Source organism: Rhinopithecus bieti, unplaced genomic scaffold (genome assembly GCF_001698545.2).
Source record: "Rhinopithecus bieti isolate Rb0 unplaced genomic scaffold, ASM169854v2 scaffold_11401, whole genome shotgun sequence".
Taxonomy (NCBI): domain Eukaryota; kingdom Metazoa; phylum Chordata; class Mammalia; order Primates; family Cercopithecidae; genus Rhinopithecus; species Rhinopithecus bieti.
The window spans coordinates 1,796,037-1,809,965 of NW_016807151.1; the positions used below are offsets into that span (position 1 = coordinate 1,796,037).

A 13,929-nucleotide genomic window follows, 5' to 3' on the forward strand; every position below is an offset into this window, starting at 1 on the left:
TGAGATGGAGTTTACCTCTCTTTGCCCAGGATGGAGTGCAATGGTGCAATCTCGGCTTCCTGCAGCCTCCTCCTCCTGGGTTCAAGCGATTCTCCTGCCTCAGCCTCCTGAGTAGCTTTGATTACAGGCATGCGCAACCAAACCCGGCTAATTTTTTGTATTTTTAGTGGAGATTGGGTTTCACCATGTTGGCCAGGCTGGTCTTGAACTCCCAACCTCAGGTGATCCACCCACCTCAGCCTCCTAAAGTGGTGGGATGACAGGCGTGAGCCACCACGCCCGGCCATAATATTTTTAAAAATGTGAACCAGGTCATGCCATTTCCCTGCTTAAAATTTCCCAAGGACTTCCCAATGCTGTTAGAATAAAATTCAAATTTCTTATTGGCCCAGCAGACCTCACATGGCTTGGCCCCTGCCTCCTACTCTGACATACCGCACACATACTTTTTTTGTTGTTTGTTTTGAGATGGAGTCTTGCTGTGTCTCTCAGGCTGGAGTGCTGTGGTGCGATCTCGGCTCACTACAACCTCCACCTCCCAGGTTCAAGCAATTCTCATGCCTCATCCTCCCAAGTAGCTGGGATTACAGGCACACACCGCCACACCTGGCTAAATTTGTATTATTAGTAGAGAGAGGGGTTTTCACCATGTTGGCCAGGCTGGTCTCGAACTCCTGGCCTCAAAGTTATCCTCCCGCCTCAGGCTCCCAAACTGGGATTACAGGCATGAGCCACTGCGCCCAGCTTATACTTCTACTTTCTAAGTAAGCCTCTTCTATTTTTCAGATAAGGTCACTGAGGCCCTGGGGTTAAATAGCTTTCCCAAGGTCATGCATGGTAAATGGCAGAGCTGGGATCCTGACTCTGGCAGTTGGGCGGGAGCCTCTGCTCTTAGCCATTAGGATGTACTCTTTTCTCCACATGTTCCTGAGTGGTTTCTGGGCACCCAGACATTTGAAAACTACTGCCCCACCCACTGATTGGGACACACAGCAAACACCAGCCTTGGGGAAGAGCAGGATGAGAAGTGGGCAGGTGAAGTGGAGAGGGGAGGGAGGCATGAATTGAGGCCAGTGCTCCTAGTTCGGAGTTCATATGACGGGAGAGGTAGAATCTCAACACTGGGAATATCTTTTGCAGTTTTCAGTTCTTATCTTCCTGCTCTTCTTTGCAAATCTTGAGTTCAGCCTTTGGAACTTCATCCAGGTGAGTCTGGATTCTTGGGCAGATCTGCCCTGGTGGGATGGGTGGGTGAGCTCCACCTCTCAAGAAACCCAAGCAGCTCCTTTCCTCCAGGGTACAGAGCAGGTGCTCCCTCAGAGGGCTGGGCCTCCACTGCCCCAGGTTCACAATCGCTGCATCGGCTTAGCTGATTTTCCCAAATCGCCTACAGCTCCTCCCTTGCACTTCCCAGGCTAAAGTTTGATTTCTCACTCTGTGTTCTCTAAACAATGGTTCTAATTTGATCATGCACAGGTGTCACCTGAGGAGCTTATTAAAAATGCAAGTCTTGGCCAGGCATGGTGATTCATACCTGTAATCCCAGCATTTTGGGAGGCGGAGGTGGGAGGATTACTTGTAGGCCAGGAGTTGGAGGCCAGCCTGGGCAACATAGTGATACCATGTCTTTATGTTGTAGTATTTTATAAAAATTAAAATTAAAAAAATCAGCCAATCGCTGGGCATGGTGGCTCATGCCTGTAATCCCAGCACTTTGGGAGGCCGAGACGGGTGGATCTCAAGGTAGGAGGTCGAGACCATCCTGGCTAACACGGTGAAACCCCGTCTCTACTAAAAAAATACAAAAAAGTAGCCGGGCAAGGTGGCAGGCGCCTGTAGTCCCAGCTACTCGGGAGGCTGAGGCAGGAGAATGGCGTGAACCCGGGAGGCGGAGCTTGCAGTGAGCCGAGATCGTGCCCCTGCACTCCAGCCTGGGTGACAGAGTGAGACTCTGTCTCAAATAAAAAGAAAAAAAAAAATTAGTCAATCATAGTGATGCACATCTGTAGTCCTAGCTACTCAGGAAGCTGAGGTGGAAGGATCACTTGAGCCCAGGAGGTTGAGGCTGCAGTGAGCTGTGTTTGCACCACCACACTCCATCCTGGACAACAGAGCAAGACCCTGTCTCTTAAAAAAAATGCAAATCTCAGACAATCTAGGAAACTTGAATCCTGATGGGATATTTTATATTAAGGCAAATTTAAGAATTATTGAATTTTAGGAGTGACTGGTATTTTATGTGTGTTTGTGTGTGTATATGTGTGTATAAAAGAATCCTTGGCCGGGCGCAGTGGCTCAAGCCTGTAATCCCAGCACTTTGGGAGGCCGAGACGGGCGGATCACGAGGTCAGGAGATCGAGACCATCCTGGCTAATACGGTGAAACCCCATCTCTACTAAAAAATACAAAACACTAGCTGGGCGAGGTGGCGGGCGCCTGTAGTCCCAGCTACTCGGGAGGCTGAGGCAGGAGAATGGCATAAACCCGGGAGGCGGAGCTTGCAGTGAGCTGAGATCCGGCCACTGCACTCCAGCCTGGGCAACAGAGCGAGACTCCGTCTCAAAAAAAAAAAAAAAAAAAAAAAAAAATCCTTATCTTTTAGAGATACATGCTGAAATATTTTGAAAGAAATAATATGATGTATGGGATTTGCTTCCAAATAATCAGAGGTGGGTAGGGGAAGTGGGTGGGGTGTGGATGATAGAACATTCACAAACCAGTGTGGCCAAGTGATGTGTACATGGGGGTTCCCTGTATTATTTTCTGTACTTTTGCAGGTGTTTCAGTTTTTCCATACTAAAAAGGTAAAAAAAATCACCCCCCTCACTCATTCTGGGGTACCTTCTAAGGCTCACTGGTGGGGAGAGTCCCTGCGGGGATCTGTGCATCGCCCTGGAGAAGCAAAGCTCATTCAAATAAACGCAGGTTTCTGTTGCAGCCGCCCCACCCCTGGGCAAGAGAAACACACCTCATTGGCTTGTTCTGCCCCTCGCACCCTCTGTCTAATAAATAGGAAAACACAAGACCCCGCCAAAGGAAAAGGGCACATACCACATTTCCTTCTGTCTCTTTTTACCTGGGCCACAGAGGAAGCTGAATTTTAGCCATTGGGCATTTCATAAGGAGTCTTCTATTTTCCTTTGAAAGTAGAGTGTTTTGGTTAATAGCTGATAGGAGGGTGAGTGTGATATTTTTTATTTTCCAAAACTACTTTTATTTTTTCATTTATATATATATACACATATATTTCATTTATATATGTATATGTATATACATATATATACATATATACCTATATATGTGTGTGTATGTATATACATATACATATATATTATTTTTGAGATGGAGTCTGGCTCTGTCACCCAGGCTGGAGTGCAGTGGCATGATCTAGGCTCACTGCAACCTCTGCCTCCTGGGTTCAAGCGATTCTCCTGCCTCAGCCTCCTGAGTAGCTGGGATTACAGGCGCCCGCCACCACACTCTGCTCATTTTTTTGTATTTTTAGTAGAGACAGGATTTCACCATATTGGCCAGGCTAGTCTCAAACTCCTGACCTCAAATGATCTGCCCACCTCAGCCTCCCAGAGTGCTGGAATTACCGGCATGAGCCACCACTCCCGGCCCCCAAAATTATTTTTTAAAGTTATTTCATTTTCACAAGTTAAAGGGATGTTTTCATTTACTGGGGTCCTTCTAAGGCCTCCAGGAATCTTGTCCTCAACCTTCAGCTCCCTGAGGGGCAAGTTACTTTCATTAGAAAATAAATGAATGCTTCCTGTTGGAAACTTAAGGTCATGGCAGAGGGCACAGGTGGGGCGGGGGCTGAGCGGGCTGGCCGGTGGGGCAGGTTTGTCCTCACCCACAACAGGCCAGTGTTGATACAACAGAGCTGCCTCCTGGCTCTTTGGGAGCCTGGGAGGAGAAGAAGCCGGGAGGGGCGCTGCGGGGAGGCCACCTGAGGATTCACCGGTGGCTGCTGCTCCACCCAGGACTGCTAGCAAGCCCAGAGGGCCGCAGGACTTGGGTCTCCCTGCTCCGTGCATCAGGTCGGGGAAACCACTGTCTGCCCCAGACCCCCACCCAGGACCCGCCTGGAGGAAGCTGGGGTAAGAAGGGTGTTGATGCTATGCTTTTGATCTGCATGAAGTGAATGCCTTGGGTCTCTGGTCTATGTTCACTTGGCTGTAGTTACTAGACAGGGCAGTAGGAAAGCTTTGAATTCATCTTGGTCAAAAGGCACAAATGTGGGCCCAGACCATGTGCACTTCCTGAGGGATGATGTTTATCCTCTGGTCCACCCATGGGAAAATGCTTCTGGAGCGCCCACTTTGTGGTGCTGTTGACCTAGACCGGTGTGAAAGTGGAAACAGGGCATGGTTCTAGCCTTGTGGACTTCACTGGTTTATGTGTGGGGAATCCAGGCGGTTAAAAACAAGCGATTGCAAATGATTGCTCTTCTGGGGGCATGTAGGAGGGGGCTTAGCTCCTTGAGGGAGCTGAAGGTGTCAGGGAAGCCTTGTGGAGGAAGAAGATCCTTACATGGAGACTGGAGGAGTGACAGGGTCATGTGGGGCGTGGGATGGACGGTGGAGAGGAGGAGATTTGAGGTTCCAAACCCAGGGGAAGGCCTGGGTGAAGGGCCTGAAGGGGATGGAAGCTGGGAAGAAATGCAGGGTCCCTGGAGAGGCCAAAGCTGGAGGAGGACACAGAGGAGGCGAGGTCCTACAGCCTTTGGCTGGCCAGCTAGAGGACTTTAGAGTTGATCCTGTGTGAAACCGGGACAATGGGTAGGCCCAGTATCCAGCACACAGTAGATACTCTGTACGTGATAAAATTAAATCTACTCTGGAGGTGTGGAAGTTCTTCCAGAAGGTTGACCTGGAGGGAAACTGTGTGGTTTGGCAGCAGCAGGGCCATTGGGAGGATCTTTGGGAATATCTTCTGTGCCCTCCTCCTCCCCTTGGCTCTCATGCGGCCTTCAACTTCACCATTGGAAAGAGGTTCACTTTCTTCTAACCCCCGGGAGTTGTCCTTCCCTGCCACCTGTTCTGAGTGTCACTAAAGGCAGTTCAATGGGCAGCATGACTTGGATGGTCTACTAAGGAACAGAGAAATGTTCAGGAGTGGCAAACTGCCCCACCCTAGAGTTTGCAATGCATCGATCACTGCTGGGAGGCCTCTGATGACCAGGGCTCCGTTCCCTGGCTGTGTATGCTCTGTGCCGGCTGGTGATGATGGCTTCAAGATCATCTCCCAGTGTCACGGTTAAACTTTGGACATGCATCTGTTGAGTATGGTGGATGTTTTAATCTATTTCAGTCTAGATGTTTGAGATTCCCCTTTCAGGAGTGTGAGTCTTAGTCTTTTTTTTAAATCAGTAGTGTCAATACACACTTATGACTGTGTGGTGGAACTGTGTCTTGCAGGTCAGTTTTGGCTAGCCAAACTCACACCATTCCCCTGCCCCACTCACCCGTGGGCATCCTTCTTCCATATACAGGACATACAGATTTATTTTATTCCTGCTGACTGCACAGGGCTCTGTTATATCACAGTTTATTTAATCATTTCCCTATTGATGGATATCTAGGTTACAGCCATTTACTATAATTATTACATACAATGCTATAAGAACTGTTCTTGTTCCTCCGTTTCTCCATACATATCCAAGTCTGTCTGGATAAATAGCAGTGGACATCTTGATTTGTGGGTATGAGGGATATAAGATTTGATAGACATTGATAAATTGCTCTCTGAAAAAGCTACAAAGAATTTACACGTTAACATTGGATATACCCAACGGGCATATGGATTACCAAACCTCGTTCTGATGACAAAAACTATTTTTCCTGACTAGGGAAATTGAGGACAAAGTATTCTGGAATCCAGAGTTGGTTGTGATACCCAGGACTGAGTTCTGGAGTGACATTCTAGTGCATGAAAGGGCCTGTTTTCTCATACCATCCACAACTCGAGTCTTTAGTCATATTTTAAAATATTTTGCCAGCTGAGAGTAGTGGCTCATGCCTGTATCCCACCACTTTGGGAGACCAGAGTAGGAGGATCATTTGAGTCCAGGAGTTCAATACCAGCCTGGGCAACACAGCAAGACTCCATCTCAACAAAAAAAATAAAAAAAAACAGCCAGGTGTGGTGGTGCACACCTGTAGTCCCAGCTACATAGGAGGCTGAGGCAGGAGGATCTCTTGAGCCCAGGAAATTGAGGCTGCAGTGAGTCGTGTTTGTGCCGCTACACTCTAGCCTGAATGACAGAGCAAGATTCTGTCTCAAAAATAAAGTATAATCTTTTGCCAGTCTGATGGAGGGCATAAAGTGCTATCTTGTTTTTGTTTACATTTTTAGAATCAGGATAGCCGGGCATCCTGGTACACACCTGTAGTCCCAGCTATTCAGGAGGCTGAGATGGGTGGATTACTTGAGCCTGGGAGGTTGAGGCTGCAGTGAGCCAAAATTGCACCACTGCATTCCAGCCCGGGGCAACAGAGTGAGACCTTGTCTCAAAAAAAAAAAAAAAAAAAGTCTCCTAAAATCAGGAGTGATTCCTAATGCATTTTTTTCCCTGTTAGATTTTAATTTAACTTAAAAATTTCATCCTAAGGTTTTCACACATTTATTACCTTAAATACTAATATCTTTTTCTTTTTCTCCTGTAGACAGAAGCTGGGCCAAGATGGCGTCTGTGTTTCGAAGCGAGGAGATGTGTTTGTCACAACTGTTTCTCCAGGTGGAAGCTGCATATTGCTGTGTGGCTGAGCTCGGAGAGCTTGGATTGGTTCAATTCAAAGATGTAGGTACTGAGTTCTTTGGAGATAAGAGGAAGGCAGGGCTGGGAGTAGATAACTCTTGCAGAACACTTCTTTATGATGAACAATAACCATTTTGTAGGGAGAGGAGCTGTGAGCTGGAATCGACGAAATTCTGTAGTTTCAGTGCTTCTGGCTAGGATTTGTCATGACCAGGCAGGTCATTCAAGAGCATGTTCTCCCTCCCTCCATGCCTGTCTCCTCTATAGGAATGTCTTGAAGCTCTAATGGAATCACTACATGTTAGATGTCATTGAATTTTTTTCTCTTGTGTAGCGTCTTCAAACATTGTATGTAGCCAATGGGCATGTAGGTTACCAAACCTTGTTCTGACCATAAAAACTATTTTTCCTGACTAGACAGGCTGAGGACAAAGTATTTTGGATTCCAGAGTTGGTTATAATACCCAGAATTGAGTTCCAGAGTGACATTCTACAGTTAGACTGTCTTGAGTATGACACTGGGGTATCATTTCCCAGGGGTAGTTTAGACCCTCATCAAGCTCTTAGTCTAATTTAGAAAACCAGCCCTTCTTTACTTCTTCACTAAGGTCAAGGTCAGAGCTAAGCTCCTGCGGGGAAGGATCACATCTTGTTCTTCACATCCCTAGTTCTTCACACAGGACCTCATATGAGGCAGGTCCTCAATAATGTTCATTGAGCTGAGCTGAGAGTAGAAGTTTTGTTGATAACTGTGATATGTTACATGGAGCTGTGCAGTCTTCAAGGTCTGTTCGTTTTTATGGCCCCATTGAGGATTTTGAGGCTCATTTGGATAGCCAAGGCAGAGAAATAAGGTAAACTTAGATGAGGGTGGACTTCCTTCCTTCCTTCTTTTCTTTTCCTTTCTTTTTCTTTACCTTTCTTTTCTTTTTTGAGGCAGATATATTATTTGAAAATACTTTGTCCCATGCTGTGGGTTTTTTCACTTTCTATTAAGAAAATGAAAGGATGCTATTAAGTATCCTTTGATGCACAAAAGTTTTAAATTTTGATTAAGTCAATTTTTTTTTTTGAGACAGGGTCTCGCTGTGTAGCCCAGGCTGAAGTGCTGTGGCACAATCGTGGCTCACTGTAGCCTCAACCTCCCAGGCTCAAGCCATCCTCCTACCTCAGCCCCCTGAGTAGCTGGGACTATAAACGCACGCCACCATGTTTGGTTAATTTTGTAATTTTTTGTAGAGACAAGGTCTCTCACGATGTTGCCCAGATTGGTCTCAAACTCCTAGGCTCAAGTGATCCACCAGCCTCGACCTCCCAAAGTGTTGGGATTACAGGCCTGAGCCACTGCACCTGGCCAGGACTTTGTTTCTTTTAGAAATGGGAGGGTGAAAGTTGAAGCATTTGGGGGATTGAGTAGAAGAACAATAAGGTATGTTTTGCCTGTAACTCGCCTGTCTTGTGCATGGAAGCATCTATTCCTAAGAGAATTCCAGCAACATTCTCTAGTACTAAAAAGATAAAATAACCAAAAAGGGGCTTGGCACAGTGGCTCACGCCTGTAACCCCAGCACTTTGGGAGGCTGAGGTGGGCGGATCACTTTAGGTCAGAAACTCGAGACCAGCCTGGCCAACATGGTGAAACCCCATCAATTTTGTACTACAAATACAAAAATTAGTCGGTTATGGTGGTGGGTGCCTGTAATCCCAGCTACTCGGGAGGCTGAGGCAGAAGAATTACTTGAACCCAGGAGGCGGAGGTTGCAGTGAACTGAGATCGCACCATTGCCCTCCAGCCTGGGTGACAAGATTGAAACTCAAAAAAAAAAAAAAAAACCCAAAAGGAATCTATTGGCAACTGTTGCTACTAATGTGTGTCTTGTGATTCCTCCCTCAGTTAAATAAGAATGTGAACAGCTTTCAAAGGAAATTTGTGAATGAAGTCAGAAGGTGTGAATCACTGGAGAGAATCCTCCGTAAGCCAATTTTTTTTTTTTTTTTTTTTTGCTTACTGTTCAAATGTGAACTGGCAAGGGGGGTCAATAGTTTGCAGGACTTAATTAACTAATGTGTCCCTGTTTGCAATACTTTTTGAGGTGGTCCCAGAGGCCCACCTAGAGGGAATGGGGGAGGTGGGGGTGGGATCCAGGTGCTGTGGCAGCTCCTAGGACAATTCAGGTACCTGAGCTGAGTGAAAGGCACATGCCTTGCTTGACCTCATTTCTTAGTTACGAGAAAACACAATCACCTTGGGATTTCTGGTGGGTTTTCATTCTTCAGGTTTTCTGGAAGACGAGATGCAAAATGAGATTGCAGTTCAGTTGCCTGAGAAAAGCCCACTGACCCCGCTCCCACGGGAAATGATTACCCTGGAGGTAAGTTCTCCATTTTGCTGGCCTCCCCAGGTAAGGACAGTAATGAAACCTGTCTCCTTGAAGGCCCTGAGAGCCACTTGCAGGTCCCGTACCTGGTTGCTGAAGGCAGGGAGACAGGCTTGCATGGTTGTCCCCTTCTCAGGGTTGCAGCCCCAGGAAAATCCCGGTGTGCAGTTTTTAGAGCCACACCTGCTGATCTGGAGACAGCTGTTTTCCTTTCTCGGCATAGCCCTAGGGAAGCTTAGCCTACTTGGAGGAGTTGATTGCTCTTGTGGGCGTTTGATTCTTACAGGCAGTGAGTCTTGTCTGCCGGGTGCCACTGAATGGGCTGAGTGTGGGTATACGGGGATGTTTTCTAATTCTCTGTCTGGTGGGAAGCAGATGAGTTGGACCCACTCTAGATGGAGGCTGCTTCTCTGACTGGCTTCTGTAGGTAAACTGGCAGAAGACTGCAGTTTTCAAGGACATTTCAGCTGATGGGACTCTCCCTCTTTCCTTCTCTATTTCCTTCCCCTTCTGTCGTTTATAAAAAACACCGAATACCGGCTGGGTGCAGTAGCTCACCCCTGTAATACCACCACTTTGGGAGGCCGAGGTAGGCGGATCACGAGGTCAGGAGTTCGAGACCAGCCTGGACAACATGGTGAAACCCTGTCTCTACTAAATATACAAAAATTAGCCGGGGGTGGTGGTACATGCCTATAATCCCAGCTACTTGGGAGGTTGAGGTACGAGAATTGCTTGAATCCGGGATGCAGAGGTGGCAGTGAGCTGAGATTGTGCCACTGCACTCCAGCCTGGGCGGCAGGGCGAGACTCCATCTCAAAAACAAACAAAAAACAAAAAAACCCACTGAATATCTGCCACGTGTAGGGTACCTCAGAGAGAAATAAACATGACACTGCCCTCCAAAGGCTTATAAAAGCAGATGGTGGGGACAGGGATGAGGGGCAAGGCTGGGAGAGGAAGTAAAGAGGTAGGCAGAGCCAGACCATGGAGGACCTTGGGGAACTTAATTGAAAAAGCAGGTATTTCATCCTTGGTGGTGGAACAGCTCATTCAGGGTGTGGGCAGGTAGGCAAGGCTTCACCGAGCTAACCTTTTTCTCTGGCTGTTTTTTGTTTTTGTTTTTTTAAGATAACTTCAAATTATTGAAAATTTCAAAGCCATCAGTGGTATAAATCTTGACACTCACATAGGATATTAGATTGTCAAATCTTCTAGAAAATATTTTGGACCTTATCATATTTTTTTTGAGATGGATTCTTGCTCTGTTGCCTAGGCTGGAGTGCAGCGGTGTGATCTTGGCTCACTGCAACCTCTGCCTCCTGGGCTCAAGCGATTCTCCTGCCTTAGCCTCCCAAGTAGCTGGGATTACAGGCATGCGCCACCATGCCCAGCTAATTTTTGTATTTTTAGTGGGGGGGGGGGGGGGGCGTGTCACCATGTTGTCCAGGCTGGTCTTGAACTCCTGACCTCAGGTGATCCACCTGCCTCGGCCTCCCAAAGTGCTGGGATTACAGGCGTGAGCCACCTCACCTGGCCTGTTTATTGACTTTTTTACTGTATTACAAATTAAAATGGAAAAGTATGTAAAATATTTATGTGTTAATTCACTTGAAAATAACAATAATGTCTCATTACATGCTAACATTTTTAAAATGAAAAATGAAATGTGTGTGTGTTTTTTTTAAATACTTTCATGAGAAGGGTGGCATTGTTTGTGAATTTTTGAAGTGCTTGGCTAATAGAAGACAGCTGGTTTCTCACACCTGCTTCTACTTTAAATCTGTTGGTGATGTGCTGTTTTTATTGAACTAGAGGAAGATAATCCAGCCTTACACAGATAAGTAGTGGGAAAAGGAGGAATATTTTAATAGCCTTTTCAAATAATTGTGGATATTCTTTTTTGATATTACACTGAAACTTGACAAGCATAGAGCCTGTCTTGATTTTGTTAAACAGGTAACATGTGCTGCTTTTGTTTTCAAACTGAGTTGGCTGTAGTACCTTAAAAAAGTAATTCATCCAACTGGGTTTAGTTTTGGCTGACTTCAACCTTGCCAAGGCACACACATTTTCAAGTTTCACCATTTTAAGTTTAAAAGATTCAATTTTGACTGATATTAATAAGCTTTTCTGGGTGGGGCGAGCTAGCATTTGAGTGGATAGCCCTTTTTAATTTTTGTGAAATTTATTGTTTTGGGCTATATTGTTTATTTTTTATCTCTTTGGTAAGGGTGTCTCTTAGATGGATTTAAAAAATGTATAGTGGCTCACACCTGTAATCCCAGCACTTTGGGAAGCCAAGGCGGGGATATTGCTTGAGGTCAGGAGTTCGAGACCAGCCTGACTAACATCATGAAACCCCATCTCTATTGAAAATACAAAAATATTAGCCAGGTGTGGTGGTGCATGCCTGTAATCCCAGCTACTCCAGAAGCTGAGGCAGGAGAATTGTTTGAACCCGGGGAGGGTAGGTTGCAGGGAACCGAGATCGCACTACTGCACTCTAGCCTGGGCGACAGAGCGAGACTGTGTCTCAAAAACAAAACAAAACAAAAAAAACCCGCATGATATTTTAAGGTGTTAAAGCCCTACATTCATAAACGTGGAGCTAGATAAGGGGCAATCAGATGTGTGCACAAGTCTTTCCTTAGTGTTTTTCTTCTGAATGTTATTTGCTGTAAAAAGGAAATTAAAACAGCACAAGGGCTGGGCGATGCCTGTAATCCCAACACTTTGAGAGGCCAAGGCAGGAGGATTGCTTGAGCTCAGGAGTTTGAGACCAGTCTGCCCAACGTAATGAGACTCTGTCTCCACAAGAAAATAAAAAAAATCAGCTGGGTGTGGTGGTGTGCACCCGTGGTCCCAGCTACTTGGGAGGCTAAGGCAGGAGAATGGCTCCCAGAAGGTCCAGGCTGCAGTAAGCTGTGTTCACACCACTGTACCCTAGCCTGGGTGACAGAGTGAGACCCTCTCTCAAAAAAAAAACAAAAACAAAACCCACCAGCATAAAAGTAGGAGAGTAATATATTTTACCATTCATTGCTCACTGGGATTGATTTGTTGATTGATTGATTTGACTAATCCTGCAGTTAGCTGTGTTGCCCCAACATTGCTAGAGAGTCGAATCCTTTGGCAACAGTACACCAATAGCTCTGGGCCCCTGCCTTCTGCAGTTTCTAAAGAGGCTTTTATAATAGTCCTAGAGGAAATACTAATTCGGAGGGGAAGAAAAAAACCAGCATCCCAGCAGAAATTGCCCTGACTTTTCCTTGTTTTCAGGCTTTATTCTCATGCAGCTATACTTTCATATAAATATATATCTGTTATGTATAGTAATAGCAGCATTATTTTTATGGCATCATTAAGTGGATAGAGGAAATGATTGGGAAATGAAGATTTACTTTTCCCCCCAACTTTGTGTCATTATATTCAGTATTCAAAATTCAAGGTAATGGCTGTCTCCGAGAGGGGTGGGAATGGAGTGGAACTGAAGCTGGATGATGGGTGGATGAGATTCTCTCTGCTTCTGTGTGTTTGAAATTTTCCATAGTAATTCAATGTTGTCTGATACTAAGCATTTCAGGGAGAGCTAACATTTACAGAATTATCATTTATTGTTTTAAAAAAATCTCTTTGTGCCAGGCACAGTGACTCATGGCTGTAATCCCAGCACTTTGGGAGGCCGAGGTGGGTGGATCACTTGAGGTCAGGAAATCGAGACTAGCCTGGCCAATATGGTGAAACTCTGTCTCTACTAAAAATACAAAAAAATTAGCCGGGCCTGGTGGCGCGCACCTGTAATCCCAGCTACTTGGGAGGCTGAGAAAAGAGAATCTCTTGAACCCGAGAGGTGGAGGTTGCAGTGAGCCAAGATCGTGCCACTGCACTCCAGCCTGGGTGACAGAGTGAGACTTTGTCTTAAAAACAAAACCAAAAAACAAAAGCAACTCTGTTAACAGTGTCTTTTAGATGGATTGAAAACTAGCATGATAATCTCTTCTTTAATAGGTGACCTTAATCCATTTCCATTTATTGTGATTTCTGATTCGCTGGCTTTTTTGGTTATTACTCGTTTTGTTTTTTACTTCGCTTCCCTTTCCTGTCTTTCTGTAATACCTGCCAACCCTTCCCCACTACCCCTTCGTGTGCAAGCTGTAGATGACAGGTACATTTAACACTTCAAGACACATATTCACTAAATTTTTCTCATAATATTTACTACTGGTTCAATTATCACCCCTTTGTGGATATATGTCCTTTTTTTACCTGATAGCCTTTAAGATTTTGTCTTTATTCTAGAGTTTCACTCCTGTGTGTTTCAGTGTGAGTTTGTTATTGCTTTTGTTAAACATTAAATTGAATTAGTAGAAATTTTTTTTTTTTTTTTTTTTTTTTGAGACAGAGTCTCGCTCTGTTGCCCAGGCTGGAGTGCAGTGGCGCCATCTCGGCTCACTGCAAGCTCCGCCTCTCGGGTTCACACCATTCTCCTGCCTCAGCCTCCCAAGTAGCTGGGACTACAGGCACCTGCCACCATGCCTGGCTAATTTTTTGTGTTTTTAGTAGAGACGGGGTTTCACTGTGTTAGTCAGGATGATCTCAATCTCCTGACCTCGTGATCTGCCTGCCTCAGCCTCCCAAAGTGTTGGGATTACAGGTGTGAGCCACCGCACCCGGCTAAATTAGTAGAATTTTTATAAAACATGTAAGGTATAAAAAGTAAGGATCAGCACACACCATGTGTCTGTTGCCCTGTGTAAGATAATGGTACCCATAGAGACATTC

The 13,929-nt window shown here is 45.6% G+C and overlaps 1 protein-coding gene across 5 annotated transcripts in view; it reads left to right on the forward strand.

Annotated features, from left to right (window-relative positions):
* Positions 1–13,929, forward strand: part of ATP6V0A4 (ATPase H+ transporting V0 subunit a4) — a 93,027-nt gene that overhangs the window by 20,419 nt on the left and 58,679 nt on the right. For 3 of the 5 annotated variants that reach the window (XM_017880386.1, XM_017880383.1, XM_017880385.1), the window contains 3 exons: positions 6,675–6,808; positions 8,661–8,739; positions 9,044–9,138. In XM_017880386.1, coding sequence (XP_017735875.1) covers positions 6,692–6,808; positions 8,661–8,739; positions 9,044–9,138 — 291 coding nt within the window. In that variant the 5' untranslated portion in view covers positions 6,675–6,691. Of the gene's footprint in view, positions 1–1,083; positions 1,207–3,877; positions 4,107–6,674; positions 6,809–8,660; positions 8,740–9,043; positions 9,139–13,929 lie in introns of those variants that run through there. The other 2 variants (XM_017880387.1, XM_017880384.1) reach the window with 2 other exon arrangements.